The sequence below is a fragment of the Mytilus galloprovincialis genome, chromosome 2 (assembly GCF_965363235.1).
Source record: "Mytilus galloprovincialis chromosome 2, xbMytGall1.hap1.1, whole genome shotgun sequence".
NCBI lineage: Eukaryota > Metazoa > Mollusca > Bivalvia > Mytilida > Mytilidae > Mytilus > Mytilus galloprovincialis.
In genome coordinates, this window is record NC_134839.1 from 68,258,425 (window position 1) to 68,282,378 (window position 23,954).

Below are 23,954 nucleotides of genomic sequence, written 5' to 3' on the forward strand. Positions count from 1 at the left end.
TATCGGGTAAATCTATGTATATTTGGGCCAATTACAAGGGGTACAATCAAAATCACGTGATGGATATACACACACCAGAAGTAACAGTCGAGCAGACCGCTTGAAAGGTAATTAGTCGTATTTACATTATTTACTTGTTTATATCAATAAAATTTAATAAATAAGGTAGGGCACCGAATGTCGGATACTATCTTGTTTTGAAATACACAATTATCCTAGCTGGAAAACGTGCAGTTAATGCTAACACTTCGACACAGTTCCAAAATTTCACCAGATAACTGTGTCGAAGTGTTTGCAATAACTGCACGCTTTCTAGCAAAAATAATTGTGTATTTTAAAACTACATACTATCCGACATTCGGTGTGCCAACTTATTAATCAAAATTTAATTGATATAAACAAGAAAATGCAACTACAAACCTTTCAAGCGACGAGTTCGACTGTAACTTCCGGTGTGTGTATATCCATCACGTGATTTTGATTGTACCCCTTGAATTAATACCAGCAAATATGGAAAATTACAAACCTCACAAGATAATAATGATTTTTTTGTAGGCAATATCACTAATAACACAAGAAATTACTCTCTTAGTTTATTAATTTATTCCTTGACAGCATACTTTCGGACAGGGTACAGACGTTCCTTGCGCTGTTGTTTAGCTGTTTTTATGGAAAGTTCATAACTGTTGAGGGCTCTCCTCATGGCTCTTGTCTTTTTTGGACGTAAGTCCTTTGGCTTGTGGCGTTTTGTCTTGTAGAACTTTCTCAGATTTTCTTTTTGAGTCTGGTGCATCACTGTCAAGACACGGGCAATTGATTTACGCACAACTCGACTGAAAAAAAACCAACACATATTTATTATAAACTCAGAATAAAATGGTTTCATTACTTTACTGTTAGAATTTCAAATAGTTTCTATATTAAATTATACTTTTTATCAAACTAAAGCTCATTAATATTATTCACATTGTATTTATGCATTCTATAGCCTTTAATTTATCTCAACCAACTGAAAACTAATCAAGATTCCTTAACTTGGTCAATTTGCACGATTTCTTGCAACAACATAAGATTATTACCAACCAAACCAGGAAAATAAATACTATAATCATAATATAAAAGCTCAGAAAAACTGTTATTATGAGATGAGGCGATAATATCAATGATGATAGCATCATTGAAGATTTCCGACCTTCAATTGGAAATGATATTGCATTGGTTCCATCCTAAATTAGGTCACACTTAAGACTTAAAATTAGCATCAATTTATGAAGAACTTAAAAATTGGAAGTTATTAGAACAAGAGCTTATAAACTGAATCAGGCCTATCGATCCAATGTTTTATTATTCAACATTTCTGTTCAGATAGAAACATTTCATCATATACAGTTTATTTTTCTCTCTATTCTCAAGATATAAGATGAGACAACATCAATGATGTCAGATGATAGCATCAAGGAAGACTTCTGGCCTTCATTGGGAGATGTCTATGTATCAATCCTAAACTAAGTCATACTAAAGACATAAAATTTAGAATTTAAAGATCAGAACACAGTAAAATCCTCAAAATGACAAAAGTTAACTGTTAGTACTTAGTTAATAACAGAAATGTACTATTATGGTGAACGGTGTAAGCCACAAATCTTTGCTAGTTTCTGGGCTTACAAATTGTAAGTTATTAGAACAAGAGCTTATAAACTGAATCAGGCCTATCGATCCAATGTTTTATTATTCAACATTTCTGTTCAGATAGAAACATTTCATCATATACAGTTTATTTTTCTCTCTAGTCTAAAGATATAAGATAGGGCAATAACATCAATGTCAAGATGGTAGCATCATGGAAGAATTCTGGCCTTCAGTGTGGGATGTTATATATATTGGTTCTATCGTAAACTAGGTCAAACTAGAAGTAAAGACTTAAAATTCTGAATTTAATTATCAGAACACAGTAACTTCTTCAAAATGAATAGAGTTAATGTAAATGGTTAATAACAGAAATGTACTATTATGGTGACAGGTGTTAGCCACATATCTTTGCTAGTTTCTGTCTTCTTCAAATAAAAGCAGCATTCATTTGTCAAATTAACGGGCTTACAAATTGTAAGTTATTAGAACAAGAGCTAATAAACTGAATCAGGCCTATCGATCCAATGTTTTATTATTCAACATTTCTGTTCAGATAGAAACATTTCATCATATACAGTTTATTTATCTCTCTTTTCTCAAGATATAAAATAGGGCAATAATAACATCAATGTCAGATGGTAGCATCATTGAAGAATTATGGCCTTCAGTGTGGGATGTTATTAGTTCTATCATAAACTAAGCCACACTAAAGACTTAAAATTTGGAATTCAATGTCAGATCAGAACACAGTTAATTTCTCAAAATGACGAAAGTTAACTGTTATTTAAGAAATAATTCATGGAAGCCATAGATTTGTTGGAAATTTACACACGGCCCATTGCATTGATTATTTCGTTAATAACTGCTAGAAAAAATATGTTTTATTTTCAAACCCAATATTTCTGATTTTTAATTTACATGTTTTCTCGTAAGCTACCGTAAAATTCAAAATTGACATTTCGTAACGGAGGAGTTGCCATGTTGACTCGCTGAAATCAAAGGCAATAGAATAGAAAACAAAACAAAACCTACCTCAGAATTCCATTTTAATACAATATTATACAAACTTCGATGGTTACAAAAAAGTTTATATTTTTGTTACATTTAACTTATTATTGTTTTTATACTGCAACTTAAAATTAGTATATTGATAGCTTTTAAAATTGTAACATAAATATCAAGCTTATTTTCATCCCTTAATGAACCCCTGATTGTGGAGAAAGTGTTCCATGATGAAATTGATATTGCACAAAATATAGCTGTGTTACTACATTTAGGAAATAGACAAAACTACATGTAGTTGCAATAAATTAATTCTTTTGTCTTTTGTTTTGTTACAATTTCGAATACAATAAAATTGGCAAAGCGTTTGCAAAGAAGGTTCAAATATATGTAGATTTACGTGGGAGGTATATGTAACATCCATTTTATGTATATCTCCGAGTCTGCGCGAAGTATAGATATATCGAGAATTTTCACACAGTGTTGTTTACAAAGCAAAATAGCATGTCATATCAGAATAGTTTATAACAGAGATGTACTATTATGGTGACAGGTGTTAGCCACAGATTTTTTCTTTCTTCTGACTTAATTCAAATAAAAGCAGCATTCCTTTGTAAAAATCTAACAAAATTGTAAGTTATTAGAAAAAGGGCTAATAAACTGAATCAGGCCTATCGATCCAATGTTTTATTATTCAACATTTCTGTTCAGATAGAAACATTTCATCATATACAGTTTATTTATCTCTCTTTTCTCAAGATATAAGACAGGGCAATACGATCAATGATGATAGCTTCAAGGAAGAATTCTGGCCTTCAGTGGGACATGTTAATGCTTCAATTCTAATCTAAGTCACACTAAAGACATACCATTAAGATTTATAGATCAGAACAAGTAAATTCCTCAAAATGAAGAGAGTTAACTGTAAATAGTTTATAACAGATATGTACTAATTGATAGGCATTAGCCACAAATCTTTGCCAGTTTCTAATATAAAGAAATGCAGCATCCATCAATGAAGAACTTAAAGATTGGAAGTTTTGACAAAAGCTAAATAAACTGAATCAGGCCTATCGATCCAATGTTTGATTATTCAACATGTTTGTTCAGATAGAAACATTTCATCATGTACAGTTTATTTTCTCTCTTTTCTCAAGATATAAGATAGGGCAATACGATCAATGATGATAGCTTCAAGGAAGAATTCTGGCCTTCAGTGGGACATGTTAATGCTTCAATTCTAATCTAAGTCACACTAAAGACATACCATTAAGATTTATAGATCAGAACAAGTAAATTCCTCAAAATGAAGAGAGTTAACTGTAAATAGTTTATAACAGATATGTACTAATTGATAGGCATTAGCCACAAATCTTTGCCAGTTTCTAATATAAAGAAATGCAGCATCCATTAATGAAGAACTTAAAGATTGGAAGTTTTGACAAAAGCTAAATAAACTGAATCAGGCCTATCGATCCAATGTTTGATTATTCAACATGTTTGTTCAGATAGAAACATTTCATCATGTACAGTTTATTTTCTCTCTTTTCTCAAGATATAAGATAGGGCAATACGATCAATGATGATAGCTTCAAGGAAGAATTCTGGCCTTCAGTGGGACATGTTAATGCTTCAATTCTAATCTAAGTCACACTAAAGACATACCATTAAGATTTATAGATCAGAACAAGTAAATTCCTCAAAATGAAGAGAGTTAACTGTAAATAGTTTATAACAGATATGTACTAATTGATAGGCATTAGCCACAAATCTTTGCCAGTTTCTAATATAAAGAAATGCAGCATCCATTAATGAAGAACTTAAAAATTGGAAGTTTTGACAAAAGCTAAATAAACTGAATCAGGCCTATCGATCCAATGTTTGATTATTCAACATGTTTGTTCAGATAGAAACATTTCATCATCTACAGTTTATTTTCTCTCTTTTCTCAAGATATAAGATAGGGCAATACGATCAATGATGATAGCTTCAAGGAAGAATTCTGGCCTTCAGTGGGACATGTTAATGCTTCAATTCTAATCTAAGTCACACTAAAGACATACCATTAAGATTTATAGATCAGAACAAGTAAATTCCTCAAAATGAAGAGAGTTAACTGTAAATAGTTTATAACAGATATGTACTAATTGATAGGCATTAGCCACAAATCTTTGCCAGTTTCTAATATAAAGAAATGCAGCATCCATTAATGAAGAACTTAAAGATTGGAAGTTTTGACAAAAGCTAAATAAACTGAATCAGGCCTATCGATCCAATGTTTGATTATTCAACATGTTTGTTCAGATAGAAACATTTCATCATGTACAGTTTATTTTCTCTCTTTTCTCAAGATATAAGATAGGGCAATACGATCAATGATGATAGCTTCAAGGAAGAATTCTGGCCTTCAGTGGGACATGTTAATGCTTCAATTCTAATCTAAGTCACACTAAAGACATACCATTAAGATTTATAGATCAGAACAAGTAAATTCCTCAAAATGAAGAGAGTTAACTGTAAATAGTTTATAACAGATATGTACTAATTGATAGGCATTAGCCACAAATCTTTGCCAGTTTCTAATATAAAGAAATGCAGCATCCATTAATGAAGAACTTAAAAATTGGAAGTTTTGACAAAAGCTAAATAAACTGAATCAGGCCTATCGATCCAATGTTTGATTATTCAACATGTTTGTTCAGATAGAAACATTTCATCATCTACAGTTTATTTTCTCTCTTTTCTCGACTATATAATAATGCAATCAATAATGATAGCATCATGGTAAGAATTCTAGAAATGCAGCATCCATTTATATATAGATCTTCAAATTGGAAGTTTAGACAAAAGCTAAATAAACTGAATCAGGCCTATCGATCCAATGTTTTATTATTCAACATTTTTTGTTCAGATAGAAACATTTCATCATGTACAGTTTATTTTTCTTTCTATTCACAAGATATAGGATGAGGCAATCGATTCAATAATGATAGCATCATGGTAAAATTCTGGCCTGTGGGATGTCACTGGTTCAATACTTAACTGTGTCATCTTAAAAAATTAAACTTCAAAGTTGGAATTTCTACCATTTAAGGATCAGAACAAATTAAAAGAGTTTCTGACAGTGCAGCATCCCTTTTATGAAGAACTAAAAAATTGGAAGTTTAGACAAAAAGCGAAATAAACTGAATCAGGCCTATCGATCCAATGTTTTATTATTCAACATGTTTGTTCAGATAGAAACATTTCATCATATACAGTTTATATATAAATTTTTAATATAACAGAAATGTACTATAAATGGTGACAAGTATTCAGTCTGCACCTTTAGTCACTAGTCCAATTCTGCAGACTAGTATAATTTAAATTGAAGTAGAAAGTATTTGAAAAACTTTGTTTGTTTGGCACATATGGTAATTTGGACTAGAAGTTTGAAATGTTTTTAGTGCAGACTGGGTGTTTGCTTCTGTTTTAATTTAAAAAGTAACATCAATTTATAAAGGATTAAAAGCGGGAAGTCCAGACAGACAAGAGCTAAATAAACTGAATCAGGCCTATCGATCCAATGTTTTATTATTCAACATTATTGTTCAGATAGAAACATTTCATCATATACAGTTCATATCTCTCTGTATTTACTAGATATCAGATGAGGCAATATAATCAATAATGATAGCATCATGGTAAAAATCTGCCCTTAACCCTTTCAACGCTACACAAAAAAATAGAAAAATGGCTGCTGCTGCTGCATTTTTTTTGTGTTCATTCATTAGAACAGTATATTCCTTTTCAGACTGCTGTATCTTTTTTATTATAAGAGATAAAGAAAAAGTTATTGCATGAAAAATGCTCAGGAGAGTATGAACTGTAATGTAAGGCAGTTATTTCAGTAAAATTTTTATCAGGTTACCTGCATTTTCAGGTAATTAACAGGTAAAAGGTGTTATTTATTACATTTGTGTTGAATTTTGAATAAAAACTACTTTTAGTCTTCATCTATTTTGTTTTTTTATCTGCCATATAATAAAGAAGACACCAATTGCTCGATTCCGTAGCGTATTGCACCATACACAACGTATTATGTAATCATGGCACAAATCTTTGGCTCCGTCCTCAAAATTTTCAGTCAACCTTCGTTTTCCCCCCTTTTTCTACGTCTCGTAATGATCGATCAAATCATATTTCCCACACGAATTGAATGTAATAAACACATTGAGATAGCAAGAAACCTTTTAACTAATCCTCGTCGTCAGTTTCGCCATAGAAATGCTGAAATATTTCCATATTTACAGCTTCGTTTCCGATTTCCGCCATTTGCATTTGTCAAAATATTTGTTTTTATTTTCCTTCAATTTTCCTTCTACTACATGATTTTACAATAAAAATTGCCGGGATTTCAAGCGCAAATGAGATCTTGCATATCCTCGATTCATACAAAGAAAAATTAGAGAGGACCCGAATGAAAACCGAATGGTTTAAAGAGTCCTTATGAAAAATCCGTTGTCATCGCGGCATATGCTGTTTATAGCGTTGAAAGGGTTAAGCATGTTTGGTGTGGGATGCTATAAGATCAATAATTGTAAACGGTGCTCGAATAGTTTTATGTAAGAATTTCTTTTCAATCCTTTAAAGATTAGAACAAAGAAAATTGATTAAAATGACAAAAGTCAATTGTAAAATAGTTTCTGAAAGATAGATGTTGGCCACAGATCTTTGGTACCTTCAGTCGAATTTAAAGAAAAGCAGTATCCATTTGTAAAGGCCCTAAAAATTGCAAATTAAGACAAAAGCTTAATAAACTGAATCAGGCCTATCGATCCAATGTTTTATTATTCAACATTTTTGTTCAGATAGAAACATTTCATCATATACAGTTTATTTTCTCTCTATTCTCAATATATTTGGTATGGCAACAACTTAAACAAGAGGCTGTCACAATGACAGTAAACCGGATTTATTAACATTTATTTGATTCCTGGCAATATCACAAGAACCACAACTGATAAACAGTGAAAGTGAAAATCGTCAATATCAAAGTTGACCTTCATTTTGTCATCAGTATCAACATATCAAAATTTGAAAAGCTTAGGTTAAATGGCTCATGAGTAAATGCAACAACATGAATGGAAACGCCATTTTTCGATATTTCAAGAACCATAACTCCTGAACGGTAAAAGTCAAAATCAACATTACTAAACTTCACCTCCCTTTTGTCATCAGTAACAACATATTAAAATTTGAAAAGCTTTGGTTGAACAGTTCATGAGTAAATGCACGGACATGACTGGAAACACCATTTTTGATCTTCTAAAAACCCTGAACGGTAGTCTGCACCGTTAGCCACTAGTCCAATGCCCCAGACTAGTAAATATTGATTTGGACGAGTGAAAAATTTCAAATTTTATATAGTCATTAAGGGACAAATTTTCATATTTAGATTCTAGACTAGTAGATGTAAAAGTTTTTGGCACAGACTGGAACGGTAAAAGTCAAAATTGACATTATTGAACTTGACCTCCAATTCCTCATCAGTAACAACATATTAAAATTTGAAAAGCTTTGGTTGAACAGTTCATGAGTAAATGCACGGACATGACTGGAAACACCATTTTTCAATCTTTCAAGAACCATAACTCCTGAACAGTAAAAGTCAAAATCGACATTATTGAACTTGACCTCCATTTTGTCATCAGTAACAACATATTAAAATTTGAAAAGCTTTGGTTGAACAGTTCATGTGTAAATGCATGGACACGACTGGAAACACCATTTTTCAATCTTTCAAGAACCATAACTCCTGAACGGTAAAAGTCAAAATTGTCATTATCAAACTTGACCTTTATTTTTTGTCAGTAACAACATATCAAAATTTTACAAGCTTTGGTTGAACGGTTCATGAGTAAATGCACGGACAACATTTGTGTTTCCGCCCGCCTGACCGATAGCCATACATCCCCAAATCAATAACCGACATTTTTGTCACAAAAATCCGGTTAAAAATTATAGCATCATGGTAGAATTCTACCATTGGTCAGCTATTTGCTATTTGCTAGTTTCTGTTTAGTTTATTCTCACTATTCAGTCTGTGCCAAACTGTTTTAGAGTTTGTCTGACCGAAAGAGAAATTTGGACTTTTCTACTATATATTCAACAAAAACATTTTAAAATTTCTGTCTGTCCGAATGATTTTTTATCTGACATTTTGTTGGTGAGACAGAGTTTGGGATACACTGACTATAACAGATTTGGAGTGACTTAATGGTTGGCATATTTTTTTTATAGACAAGTGACGTCTTTTATTTAGACCTTCACCACCTAAGATGTCTCTTGAATAATTTTGTTGTCGGATTGGGTTGCTGTCTCAGTCTCATTAAGATACATGTATTTCTTCAATTGATATTTCAAAATACCAATCCTATCAAGCCTTTAAGGTGTTGTACATTCATTAAATGAAACAGGCACCTCTTGACTGTTTCATCACTTGTATGATTAAAAGTATTGTTTACAGCTTACACATGAACTATCTACTTAAGTACCATTTCCTGGGTTACAAAGAAAAGCAACATCCATATAGTAGTAGTCTTAAATTCAGAAATTACTGTATACAAAAGCTTAATAAACTGAATCAGGCCTATCGATCCAATGTTTTATTATTCAACATATTTGTTCAGATAAAAACATTTCATCATATACAGTTTATTTTCTCAATCTTAAAGTCATAAGAAACCCCAAATCAAAAAAAATAATGCATATGTTTTTTTTTTAACTCAATGGATAGTTTTCATTATAAAACTTATGTACATATACTTTTTTCTGAAGAAAATTCTTTAATTTATTCATATTTAGAAGAAGTTTACTTTATTTTGATTGCTTCCTTCCAGGAATTCCCCGGAAATATTTTCCGTATGCAAAGTGACCTCAGTGTGACCCATCTCGTAAAAATACAGTGATCACAATACGCATGGATGTCCATAAAATAGACTATTATCTGAATTTACATGTTTAACACATGCTCAATTTCCATGCTATTTTGTTAATTTTTGTCGATTGTTGACAAACCGGTGACAATCGTTAAACTTCGGCTTCAAAACATGAACTTTAATTACCTTTCATATTTTGACAACAACACTGACTGATTGAGAAAAAAAAATTGACGATTATACGATATTTACAGGAAAAAAATGATAAATTCGTGCACAGAAGACTAAGTTTATGATGTTTGTATGCATTGGTTCAAGAATTGGAAGAACATTATTTTTCACCGGTCACTCGTTTCTTATGACTTTAAACTAAAATCTTTATGAAGACTTAAAATTTTCAATTTGGTTTTATTCTGCAATTAAGTTCAGAATAAAGTTAATTGAGTTAACTTATTAAACATGGAACTAGTTCTGACACACAGTGATGTACTACTGATGATAGTCTGACACAGATCCTCGCTAGTTTCAGTCTATAAATTTATCCTCAAATATTACAGACTTCCCACAACTAAAACCTTGACACATTATACATAATTTGTATTTTTTTATTCTTATATCACTTACATCTTTGACAACTTTGATGCTGCTCCACCTGTTACTTTAGCAACTCTAAGTGTAGCAAGCTCCTAAAATATAGAGAAATTTGAAAGTTAGGATGAACCGTACAATCCTGATTTTAATTAAGAATTTTTCTACTCATTTTAAATAAATTGTCCTAAAGCAGGGTTTGACACAGGATACTGAGAAAGAAGATATCATGATCAAGAGAATTATATGAATTGACAGCCAAACACACGATTCTGTTATCCAACCCTGTCAAATAGAATATAAAAAATTGTTTCTTCTACCAACTTTTAAACCAGGTGAAAGAAACACAGTAAAATAAAAAAAAATACTATTTGTTTTCGTACATTAATTAGGGTTTAGTTTTCACTTTTGAATTGTTTAATATTTGTGATTTTATAGCTGACTATGCTATATGGGCTTTGCTCATTGTTGAAAGCCATATGGTGACCTGTAGCTGTTAATTTCAGTGTCATTTGGTGTCTTGTGAAAAGTCGTCTCATTGGCAAACATACCACATCTTATTTTTTTATATATATCTATCATAATTGCATTGGTGTATGTAAGTTTAGGTCAAAGCCAATAATTTGTTGTTAACAACCTAGAAAGGTTGAGTTTTTCATGCACTTAATTAAGTTCTTCAATCACTATTCAACCTGTTTTTGGTTCAACTATTACAGGTACTTTTTAAGTTTAAGCCGGAAAGGCCTTGAAGTAATACATCATCACTTTTCTCATACTTACATTTTTCAGTTCATCAAGCTGCTTCACAAGTTCATCTTTCTTTTTACCCCTCAATTCCTTTGCTTTAACTTTGGCCTACAAGTTTTAAATAGATGTGTTTAAGAAATGAATGAGTATATTACTTATTTCAAGCCATACAATGAGATGAATGCATATTTTACAATAGTGATGTTGATTGGATCTTCCAGCCATAAAAAGGTCTAAGCCTGCTTTAATGAAAAGGCTACATGTAGATCTGATCAGCAAGATGTTTTATGTTCCAACTGATTTGGTTCATGACAAGTTTTAACCCTGTTCTCGTTAATGCATTAGGACAAGCAACCACCCTGGTACGCGCAATGGACGCTTTCTGATACCAATAGATTAGTCTTGTTATCCCCATCATCCCTCAAGTCTTAAAAAGAAGCTAAACACATGCTTTTATTCAATATGTTTACCGGAAATTTACTTTCGTTTCAATCCATTGCATACTGTAATGATAAATCCTGAGCAATACGAAAAGAATGATGACGACATGACAAACGGTAATTCGATAAAGACAGATCTAGAGAAGATCGAAAAGTTTACATCACCCTGTGTTCCTTTGGAGTAACAGAAAAATTCAACAGAAAACCTTTCAATGCGCTATTTTAAGAACGAAAGGACATTTCCAACTTCAAATATTTACACGATGACTATGAAATAGATGAGGGTAAACCAGGCATAGATTTATCTGGAGCTCTGATGTGATAAATATTAAATAAAATAAAACCAAAATGTATATGCAGTCTACATTTTTGTAATTAATATTTATTTCAAAACGGGTTATCATGTAACTTCGTGCATTCTTACTTTATGGGACGAGTAGTCTTAGGCAGAGTTGACTGTATATGGTGACTGGTTTACGGTAGAAATTATACCCTCCAGTACCAAATAGATTGTGGAACCAGTGTAAACAATATTTGACGAAGCTGTTAGATATGACCAGCATTTGGACAACAGATTGATGTTCAATGACAAATAAATTTACTAGCCCCTAGGGCTAATGCGCCAAGGACATTTACTAGAGTTAGTGTCGAACCCTGTGTTACGTGTATGGATTAATATAAATATAGTTGTGTATGTGGAGGGGGGATAGGAGGGGTCCTGATCCCGAAATCCCGGACTTAAAAAAACGAAATCCAGAGGTCCCGAATTTAAATAAAGTTAATCCCGACGTCCCGAAATCGGAAAAAAAGGATTCCCAGATCACGAAAGGGTCAATCCCGAAATCCCGAGCTTAAAAAGACCCGATCCCGGAGTCCCGATAAAGGTCCTATCCCCCCTCTATGTGGCTTTTCTGAACTGAGTGCCACTGAAAAACTTGTTTAAAACAGATGTACATGTATGTTGACCCTGCATTTCTTTTTTCATATACCATTATATATTCATCTCGAATGTTTAATCTAATATTAGGCTTTATTCACGCATATGCCATTTAGTATAAATCAGTAGTTTATAAATAGAACAGATTGCTGAGATGCAGAATTCGAACTAGTAATATGCACCCCTTGAAATAAACAGATTTTATGAGGTTGGAAGGTATAATGATACGATGGGATAACAATGACAAGACCAGTTTCGATCAAAAGGTCCTACAAGATTGTATTAACATTGTTAAATGTAGCCGAAATACATATAGACATTCCCATTTCAGTTCACAACCTTCAGAAAAGGAAGGAATCATGCATCTTTTAAAATAAGGATAAAAGAAATATAAGTGAAATGGCCTAGAATAGATTATGTTTTGTCCCAACGACATATATTTATCAATTAATCTGATATCAGTGTAAAAGATTCCGTTGGATTATTTTGCATTAAAATTTCTACCATGTTAGATGAGAGTGCGATTGGAAAAGGCGGAAGTGGAATAACGAGCTGGTAATCTATCCAAATACAGATTCGTCCCAATTATGATATTTCGGTCCAGTAATATTAAATACGATATTTTTAATAACTTTAATACTCCCAACAATAACATATCATTAAACTACATTTATTGTCACAAAAATAGTAGACGAATTACAAACAGCGTCAAAATGAATTTTCGACAGCAATTTTCTACCAGCTATTTAAAGGGGCGAATTTGTCTTTTATAAAACCGGAAATATTGACTGTAAATTTCCGGGGTGTGAGTTTACTTCCTTGTTTCACCAAAGACTGAAAGATGTCCAAGTCAGGCAATTCTAGAGCTTTTCGTAAAGTTGACGTGGACCAGTTTGACGAAGATAAATACGAAGAACAAGATGATGAGAACGAGCAGATTTCTGGCCCGAATGAGTCTGATGTTAACGCTCTCTTGGCTCAATATCCTTTTTTATAACATTGATATACAAAAATGTAGCATGTACATTGTAGTTGATAAAGACGGAAACAAAACAATATTTTATGCGCCCTTTGCAGAAGATACCAACACACCTTGGCATACAAAATAACATTATCACATGAGATTTATACGATGCATCCTGACTTGGACATCCCAACTTATTTAAATATTTATCAGCATTTATTAAATGAGAAGACCTCATTTTGTTTGTTGCTTCTCTTCCTTTCTGATAAACTAATCATCACACTTTATGTCATATAGGTACCATGCATAGTCGCATTTGTCATCCTCACTTGTGATAATTTAGTTTGTGTTATTTTGGGAGAAAAACAAAAATAAAGGCGTCTGAAGATTGGTTCTGTCATCAGACAGAATTTAAGTTATGGAAAAGACTTCCATTTAGGACTGTTTTTAGCTCACCTGGCCCAAAGGGCCAAGTGAGCTTTTCTCATCACTTGGCGTCCGTCGTCGTCCATCATTGTTAACTTTTACAAAAATCTTCTCCTCTGAAACTACTAAGACAAATTAAATCAAGGCAGTGTCTGCGCGTACCCGCATGTGGGTACGAATAGTCATATTGCCAGTCTTGGCTGCGGGTACCCACATCCGATTTTCTATTAAAATGCCATCGGATCGGGAATGAAACATCGAATATATACGGAAATTATCGATAATATAGGGATTTCGTGTAGAACGAGTGAAGAGTAGGAAAAATAATATTTTCAAATTGTATTTATTAAATAATGATACATAATAAACATTGCAAAAATTAAATGCACAATGATGGAAAATGAAACTGTACATTCCCTGTAAAAGAAAACATGATAGAAATTAATACTATTATAAAATTTAAATCAAAATTTTAAGAATAAAATTTTAATAATTTAAAAAAATACCCATATGATATTTTAAAATAATCTTTTAGTAAAATGTAAAACAGAAACTGAAATTTTAAAATATATAAAAATTCTAAAATTTAAGCTTGAGTTTATAAGAATTAAAGAAGCAAGTAATGATATCAATTTAAACCAATTGTAAAAGATTCATGTAACTAATTAAGGTTTTGTCCATCTTTTTTAGTTACGCCAAGTTTAATGTGGAACTGAAGGACATTCCATTTGGAAAGTACTGAAATTAGACATATCCTTAATATCACGAACGATTTACAATACAAAAACTATAAGCAATCGACATTTAATAAATATAAAAAAAACTTAAATGAAACGCGTGGCAAATTCGATTAAAAACTACAATTTAAAACAAATACCTTGTATTAGGCCTTTTTCTTGTCGAATTTGTTTGGAATTGCTTCCCACCATGAATGCAGGAAAAATTTATTCTGTTGTACTTTAAATCTTCTTTAATTTTTGTGCTCCCGGTTCTTCTTTCTTTTCTCTGCGGCTTCTATAAATTCTTATATACAATTGTATGAAATATATATGTGTATATTTATGAAAATTCTGAGTAGTTTTAATCAATTTATTCACTAATTGCAACAAATTCCGTATATATTTCACGTTTCATTCCCGATCCGACGGCATTTTATTATAAAACCAGATGTGGGTACGCGCAGCCTAGAACGGCAATTTGACTATTCGTACCCACATGCGGGTACGCGCAGACACTGCCTGTATATCAAACTGGTCCACAATCATCATTAGGGTATGTAGTTTAAAAAATGTTCATGAATGACACCAAAGCTGTTTTTGAGAGATGGGTGGTAAGTTAGAACACATGGAGTCCTTTTATTTTTATTTTTAACTTTGTATTCCAATAGTTCACTCCTCGGAATTGAATTCGCTTTCTGAAAGGTTTTTTTGATATTTCTGTGTTTGTAGCCCCTTTTCTTCAAGCAAGTTTCAAGTTGACTTAGTTGTCTTTTAGTTGTTTCTGTAATGGAACATATTCGCTTGACTCTAAGTGCCTGACTGAGTGACTGTATGGGATGCTCTGGGTAAGATGAGCAGGATGGCAACTTTTAGGGGACAAATATTGATGAGTGTCAGTAGGTTTAGAATATAAATCTGTAGATATGATGCCCTCTGTGAAGTACAAAAAAATGTATCGTGGAAGGCGATTTTGGATTTAGACTTCTCATGAGTAAATTTGATACTTGGATGTGTTTGTCAACACGATTTAATAACAACATTTTCGTATAATAACATCTTATATCAGTACAGTTGTGCAAATTTTTAGACTGATATAATTTTTTCCTTATCTGCATAGTATCGCCTATTCTAGACGATCCGGTACGTAGTAAATTTGCTGGTTGGTCCTTTTTATAGACTTTTATATATATATATAATATATATATATGTTAAAATTAAATTCCGCGAGGTGAACCAACGCCTGTGAAATCGTTTTGGTAGAGTCCCTGAAGTGGATACCTTGGTATGCCGGGTTGTCAAATCATGCAAATGAATGCAATCCTTAAATAATAATTAAAATTGACAACAACACTTCAAAAGATCTGCAATTTTATTATCTATGTCTACATGTTTCGCCTGCAAGGCAGGCTTCATCAGGACAATTTTTATACAGAAATTGAGCCCCTGAAGTACTCAAAGTGGTGCATTGAATTTGACGTCGTCATGGTGAGAGAAACAATGAAAAGTGAAAGTAGCAATACAGAGTTATAAATAGATAAGATAAATATAGAAAATTAAAGTTTGTATACAATGTAACTTGAGTTCGTTTTACTATTATATGATACATGAAATTGTTCTAAAGGCTTGGCATCTAATAGGACGAACTTCCCATGGTTCCTACCACTTCGCAAGGCTTCTCTTCCAACCTGGCCATAGTTAGACATGTAGACATAGATAATAAAATTGCAGATCTTTTGAAGTGTTGTTGTCAATTTTAATTATTATATATGTTAAAAGTGTACAGAAATTTAAAAACAGAAAAAAACAAAAAAATAAATGACTTTGTGGGCTAAAACAAATTGTCCTATCACCAAGTACTTATGACTTTTTATACCTTAATTTCCTGAAATTTGCCAGTCTTAAATCTTTTACAAAAATTTATCCTACAACAGTTTACATACTTTCAACAACCCTCTATTTGCCCGCAATTTTGCAGGTGTTTTCTAGTATGATATATATATACAAATACTAAATTGTATTAGTGAATAATTTGAATTAGTGAATTACCATGATTACATGTGACAATAGTATTCAATACCCTAAATTATTAAATTGTTCCTCTCATTAAGTCATTTATTTTTTATCAAAGTTAATGGTCAATTTGTTCCATCTGATTTTGTTAATTATTTCATAATATTACTGTGAATGAATAATCATCATGATCATAACTTAGTGTCTGTCAAAATATCATTTCTTAAGAATAAACCATAGAACTAAATTTTGATTAAATATTTGTTTACATTATAAAAAGGCATTTATAAATTACATAGGCTCAGCACTAAAAATAAAGACAATAACCTTATTGTTATCATGATTATTGTCAGATCTTATTTTTTCATACATTATATTGATTTGTACTATGCATGCTTTTTCAATGGAAATTTTGAGGTCACAACACATTTTTAAAAGCACACAAACCCATGGCCGTGAGATGCAGATAGTTGTATGGTCAAATAGCTTCTATATAAAGATGAAACAAATTGACCAAGCAGTTTTGGATGAGTTTTTTGGTATTAATGATCAGAGTTGAAACAATCATCCAGATACCCCCTCATTACATACAATGTAGTGTGCCTGGGTTCGTGTGCCCAATTAAAAAATATGTATAAGGTTTAGTCATGTTAGTGGTATTTAGGTTTGATATACCAATGTTAATATTTATTTTGAAAAATAAGAAAGACAACACATATAAAAATAAAATGAGAATGGAAATGGGGAATGTGTCAAAAAGACAACAATGGGTCTTCAATGCAGCGAGAAACTCCTGCACCCTGACGCATCCTTCAGCTGGCCCCTAAACAAATATGTACATGTATACTAGTTCAGTGATAATGGACGTGATACTAAACTCAGAATTATACACAAGAAACTAAAATTAAAAATCATACAAGACTAACAAAGGCCAGAGGCTCCTGACTTCGAACAGGCGCAAAAATGCATCAAGGTTAAACATGTTTTTTGAGATCGCAATCTATGTATCTTAATATCCATGAAATAACATGGAAATATTTTAAATTTAATTGATTTTGTTCAATGTCTTCATTGTTATGTATACATGTATATTTGTTTTTAATGACTGTGTTAAAGTGTTTATTATTCTGCTAATGACATGATATATTTACATGTATAATGTATTTGATCTCACATTGTTATATACTCTTGAATGGTAAAACAATAGTCCTATAAAGTATTAGTAACACAAGCATAGCCTTTGTTGGTTCTTATTGCTTACTTTCAACGTCTTTTAACAGATTTCTTTTTTACGATCAATGCCAAAACCACAATATGTACCTACATGTTTGAAGGCTTATTTTATAGGACTAGTAAAAAATTGAAGAAAAAAACAATCAATAAAATAAACTACTGGTAGCAACCTTGGAATTGGTAAAAACAATGTATATACAATGTCAAATTGTAAGGGAATTTAATTTTTAGCAGATGTGTGATTTTAGTGAAAAATTTGTAACGTTACTGTTCAATACTGATAATTCTAATTGATACATGACTTACATATATTCTAAAGATCTGTTGATTTAAACTATTATCTGCCTTAACTGTAGAACAGGAAAGAACAGTGATGCCTTAAAAAGTGCACTGAAAAATGCACCAGTTGGAAGTAAAGATCAAAAGTTAAAAGTAAGTATTTTGAATTAAAGATAATAAGAAATATTCAATTTTATGTTGCCCTGCTTTAAATGAAGTATACACAATTGTACTGTATTATGGTTAAATATTTTCACTGGGATATCTGTTTCGATTACTAGTGAAATTTGCAGAGATGGCAATCTAAAAGTTATCTTTTTATATTGAAGGCCATTTACACTTACATATTTAAGAATTGAATGCTTCTTTTTGTAAATTTATTGGGGTGTAAACGGTTGACCGAAGTACATTTTGTATGAAGCGCCAAAGCGCTTCATTCTAAAAATGTGCGCACGGTCAAGGCTTTTACAACCCTATAAAGTTACAAAAAGAAGCATTCAATACTTATAATTACATTTTTTAGCTAGAATCATAAAAAATTTATCAAGTTTTTATTTTATTCACTTGTTCACTTTATTGTGGGACCTTGTGTCATCATGAATGATACATTTTATTGTGTGATGCAATTGCTTACGGAATAACATGTGATGTGCAGTTAGCCAATCAGAATAATGTATTATAATGAAACATACATCTAATGTAATTATATAATATATATATATAAAATTATTTTTATTTCCAATACATGTCCTAAATATGCATGCAATATATGCCACTGGGAGTAAATCAAACAACAATGAATATTTTTTAAAGTATATATATTTTTATTTTGATATCATAAAAACAAGTGGAAAATCACTAAATAAGGTTAAACTGTTGGGAATGCATAAAGCATGTGCAACGTTTTGTTATATCAATTTACATATAATTTTTTTTCAGAATAAAGCTGTGCAATTAGTGACAAGAGTCCTCACATCTTTTAAGTCAAATGAAATTGACTCGTGTGTGAAATCTTTAGATACAGTGACATTAGATTTACTTATGAAATATATATATAAAGGATTTGAAAACCCATCAGAGGGAAGCAGTGGTGCACTTTTAACTTGGCATGAAAAGGTTTGTTAATAGAAATATAAAATTAATGTGATGTTGTATGATTATTATGATTATCCAATGCTTAATCAAAATATATTCACCAAGAAAAAAAGGATAAGGATAAACACGATTTTAACATTAGAATTTTAAAAATAAAAAACAAGGGAGGCCCTAGTGACTTTTTGGTCTGAGTTATCAAACTACATGTACCTACTATATCTCTAGCCTGTCAACACTGAATTTATGAGTTCTAATCCCACAATATAGGAGGCGGTCGACTCCAATCTTAATTGACTAGATGGCTGTCAATTTTTTCTACTGAGGTTAATGGTTCACTTGGGCTTCCTCCACCAATATAAACTGGCCGCCATGAAATACCAAAACACCTATTTAATATTCAATAAAAATAAAAATGGCAAAGGTGGAAATTTATTTACCTAAATTTCTCTGTGTAAAGTTTTCTTTAGTTTAATTGGAAATACAGTACTAGTGTTGTTCAAGCTTAGATATGATATATATATACACTATACCTTTGTTCTACAAAAAAAAAAGATAAATGTCTTTTAACAAGTTTGAACTTGTCACATGCTTTATTTGTTGAACATGTTCCCCCTATGTAATTGACAATTTTATAAAGGAAAAAGAAAGAGAATAAAGGGTCATAATCAGCCTTAATTATTAATAAAGTATAGCTATATTCAGAAATCAGTATCACAAAACTTAACTTGTCAGAAGTACAGCTTTCAACACGGAGAAATTTAAAAACAAATTATCAACAATTAATCAAATATTACATTTAAATGTTGTGTTCTTTTCTCTGATAAGCTTCACATACCATTTATTGTAAATGTGTGTGTGCTAGTCATCAATTAGGCTGCAGTTTGCAAATACGATTCAAAATTTTCCATTAAATTTGAATATAATTAAGTTTGGATCAGTGATGAAACCAGTGATTCATATATATAGTCTTTGTAGCTCACCTGGCCCCAATGGCCAAGTGAGCTTTTCTCATCACTTGGCGTCCATAGTCCGTCTGTTTACTTTTACAAAAATCTTCTCCTCTGAAACTACTGGGCCAAATTTAACCAAACTTGGCTACAATCATCATTGGTGTATCTATTTCAAACATGTGTTTGGTGATCCGGCCAGACAACCAAGATGGCTGCCATGGCTAAAAATAGAACAAAGGGGGTAAAATGTAGATTTTGGCTTATAACTCTGAAACAAAAGCATTAAGAGCAAATCTGACAAGGGGGTAAAATTGTTTATTAAATCAAGATCTATTTGCCCTGAAATTTTCAAATGAATCGGACAACCCATTGTTGGGTTACTGCTCCTGAATTGGTAATTTTAAGGAAATTTTGCTGTTTTTGGTTATTATCTTGAATATTATTATAGAGATAAAATGTAAACAGCGATAATGTTCAGCAAAGTAAGATCTATAAATAAGTCAGCATGACCAAAATGGTCAGTTAACCCCTTAAGGAGTTATTGCCCTTTATAGTCAATTTTACCATTTTTCTTCAATTTTTATTATCTTTTACAAAAATCTTCTCCTCTGAACTACTGGGCCAAATTTAACCAAATTTTTCAAAATTTCATCATTGGGGTATCTTGTTTAAAAACTTTGTCTGGTGACCTGGCCAGCCAACCAAGATGGCTGCCATGGCTAAAAGTAGAACATAAGGGTAAAATGTAACAATTTAAAAAAATTTCGGTAAATTTTTACAAAATGTTTTTCTCTGTAATTACTGGGCAAAGTGCATTATAGATAGATATTATGTTAACAGCAAGAGTGTTCAGTAAAGTAATATGACGTTACAAGGGTGGGCCAATATCTACCTTAGTACGAACACATCACCATCACCAAAACACAATTTTGTCATGAATCCATCTGTGTCCTTTGATTAATATGCACATAGACCAAGGTGAGAGACAGGCTCTTTAGAGCCTCTAGTTTTATTGTACATATATTAAACCTAAAAATTGTGGATGCATAGACTAAAGATAAACAAATTTTCCCTCTTTTTCAGGCTTTTGCTTCAGGTGGTTTAGGAACAGTTATGAGAGTTTTAACAGACAGGAAGTGTGTATGATAACATGACAAAGTACATTCTAAATTTTTTATATGAGCGCAGAAACTCTGATATATTTTATAAATATAAACAATTTTATTACAAATACTTATGTTATGACTGATATTTGCAAAAAAAAAGGAAATCAAGTTGTTCCAGTGCCAGCTGTAACATTCAATATGTACATATGTCCTGTATGTATGTCTGTTTTTCTGTAGGCTACCAATTTATTTCATTATTAAAAATATATACATAACTGGTATTATGAACTGCTGAGAATTTTGTAGTAATAAATAATGTAAAAAATCTTTGGAAAGTCATATTTTTTTTTATATTAACATGATATGCCAGCATAAAATAAACTTACTAAGTAATTAAAATATTGTATCTTTATCACTAGTTATAGTGGTTTTTTGTATTATGCATGAATTCATTTGACTTGTTATTGGCTGAAACAGTCTGAAACACTTATTATAACTCACAGACCAAGCATAAAAACTGAGGGAGTGCAGAGATTTAGTTTTAAATAGATTGAACTTATATTTGACATTGTTGTCGTCTGTTTACTTTAAAAAAAAAACTTGTCCTCTGAAACTTCTAGGAAAAATGGGACAAAACTTGTTTACAATAATGTTTTTTTTTTTGGGACCGAAACTGGTCAGGCTATGAAACATCACCAGGCGCTGTTAATTATGTGTATTGGTATATATCCTATATTTTTAGCTCACCTGGCCCGAAGGGCCAAGTGAGCTTTTCTCATCACTTGGCGTCCGTCGTCCGTCGTCGTCGTCCGTCGTCGTTAACTTTTACAAAAATCTTCTCCTCTGAAACTACTGGGCCAAATCAAACCAAACTTGGCCACAATCATCTTTGGGGTATCTAGTTTAAAAAATGTGTGGCGTGACCCGGTCAACCAACCAAGATGGCCGCCACGGCTAAAAATAGAACATAGGGGTAAAATGCAGTTTTTGGCTTATAACTCAAAAACCAAAGCATTTAGAGCAAATCTGACATGGGGTAAAAATGTTTATCAGGTCAAGATCTATCTGCCCTGAAATTTTCAGATGAATCGGTCAATCGGTGGTTGGGTTGCTGCCCCTGAATTGGTAATTTTGAAGAAATTTTGCTGTTTTTGGTTATTATCTTGAATATTATTATAGTTAGAGATAAACTGTAAACAGCAATAATGTTCAGCAAAGTAAGATCTACAAATAAGTCAACATGACCAAAATGGTCAGTTGACCCGTTTAGGAGTTATTGCCCTTTATAGTCAATTTTTAACCATTTTTCGTTAATTAAAGTAATCTTTTACAAAAATCTTCTCCTCTGAAACTACTTGGCCAAATTAATCCAAACTTGGCCACAATCATCTTTGGGGTATCTAGTTTATAAATGTGTGGCGTGACCTGGTCAACCAACCAAGATGGCCGCCACGGCTAAAAATAGAACAAAGGGGTAAAATGCAGTTTTTGGCTTATAACTCAAAAACCAAAGCATTTTGAGGAAATCTGACATGGGATAAAAATGTTTATCAGGTCAAGATCTATCTGCCCTAAAATTTTCAGATGAATCGGTCAATCGGTTGTTGGGTTGCTGCCCCTGAATTGATAATTTTGAGGAAATTTTGCTGTTTTTGGTTATTATCTTGAATATTATTATAGATAGAGATAAACTGTAAACAGCAATAATGTTCAGCAAAGTAAGATCTACAAATAAGTCAACATGACCAAAATGGTCAGTTGACCCGTTTAGGAGTTATTGCCCTTTATAGTCAATTTTTAACCATTTTTCGTAAATTAAAGTAATCTTTTACAAAAATCTTATCCTCTGAAACTACTTGGCCAAATTAATCCAAACTTGGCCACAATCATCTTTGGGGTATCTAGTTTAAAAAATGTGTGGCGTGACCTGGTCAACCAACCAAGATGGCCGCCACCGCTAAAAATAGAACATAGGGGTAAAATGCAGTTTTTGGCTTATAACTCAAAAACCAAAGCATTTTGAGGAAATCTGACAGGGGATAGAAATGTTTATCAGGTCAAGAACTATCTGCCCTGAAATTTTCAGATGAATCGGTCAATCGGTTGTTGGGTTGCTGCCCCTGAATTGGTAATTTTGAAGAAATTTTGCTGTTTTTGGTTATTATCTTGAATATTATTATAGTTAGAGATAAACTGTAAACAGCAATAATGTTCAGCAAAGTAAGATCTACAAATAAGTCAACATGACCTAAATGGTCAATTGACCCCTTAAGGAGTTATTGCCCTTTATAGTCAATTTTTTACAATTTTCATTAATTTGGTAAATTTATGTAAATTTTTACCAAATATAGTTCTCTGTTACTAATGGGCAAAGTTCATGATAGATATAATTGTAAGAAGCAAAATCGTTCAGTAAAGTAAGAACTTCAAACACATCACCATCACCAAAATACAATTTTGTCATGAATCCATTTGTGTCCTTTGTTTAATATGCACATAGACCAAGGTGAGCGACACAGGCTCTTTAGAGCCTCTAGTTATTGTTTACAATCATCCTTTAGGGCATATAGTCTGGAGAAATTCCTCTCCCATGTCACCAATACTCATTCCCGTAGCCAGGGGGGTTCAGGGGGTTCGTCCGAACCCCCCCTTAAAAACAAATAATTACTGTTAAAGTCAACGTTCTGTTCGAATTGTGACTGTTAAAGTCAAGTTTTTGAGGCCAAATAACCCCCCTTTGGAAATTCCTGGCTATGGGCCTGATACTATAGTACAACATAAGTATAAATTGCAAATATTATCTTTTAAACTTTTATAGCTAAAAACATCTGACAGGTCACAAATGATCAGCCGATTTATACATAAAACATTAGTGACGTATCTTCAGTTTATTCCTAATATTGAAATCA

The 23,954-nt window shown here is 32.0% G+C and overlaps 2 protein-coding genes across 2 annotated transcripts; one reads left to right on the forward strand and one right to left on the reverse strand.

The window, feature by feature from the left end:
- Positions 1 to 580: 580 nt before the first annotated feature.
- Positions 581 to 12,842, reverse strand: LOC143064215 (large ribosomal subunit protein uL29-like). Its single transcript, XM_076236868.1, has 4 exons — positions 12,768 to 12,842; positions 10,920 to 10,994; positions 10,176 to 10,237; positions 581 to 833 (listed from the first exon to the last, which is right to left on the reverse strand). The coding sequence occupies exons 1-4, from the start codon at positions 12,768 to 12,770 to the stop codon at positions 602 to 604; spliced, it is 372 nt and encodes a 123-aa protein (XP_076092983.1). The 5' UTR covers positions 12,771 to 12,842; the 3' UTR covers positions 581 to 601.
- Positions 12,843 to 13,052: 210 nt separating this feature from the next.
- LOC143064216 (actin-related protein 2/3 complex subunit 5-like) lies at positions 13,053 to 21,457 on the forward strand. Its single transcript, XM_076236870.1, has 4 exons — positions 13,053 to 13,244; positions 17,975 to 18,047; positions 18,834 to 19,010; positions 21,023 to 21,457. Exons 1-4 carry the CDS (start codon positions 13,105 to 13,107, stop codon positions 21,083 to 21,085), a joined length of 453 nt encoding a protein of 150 aa, XP_076092985.1. The 5' UTR covers positions 13,053 to 13,104; the 3' UTR covers positions 21,086 to 21,457.
- Positions 21,458 to 23,954: the final 2,497 nt, after the last annotated feature.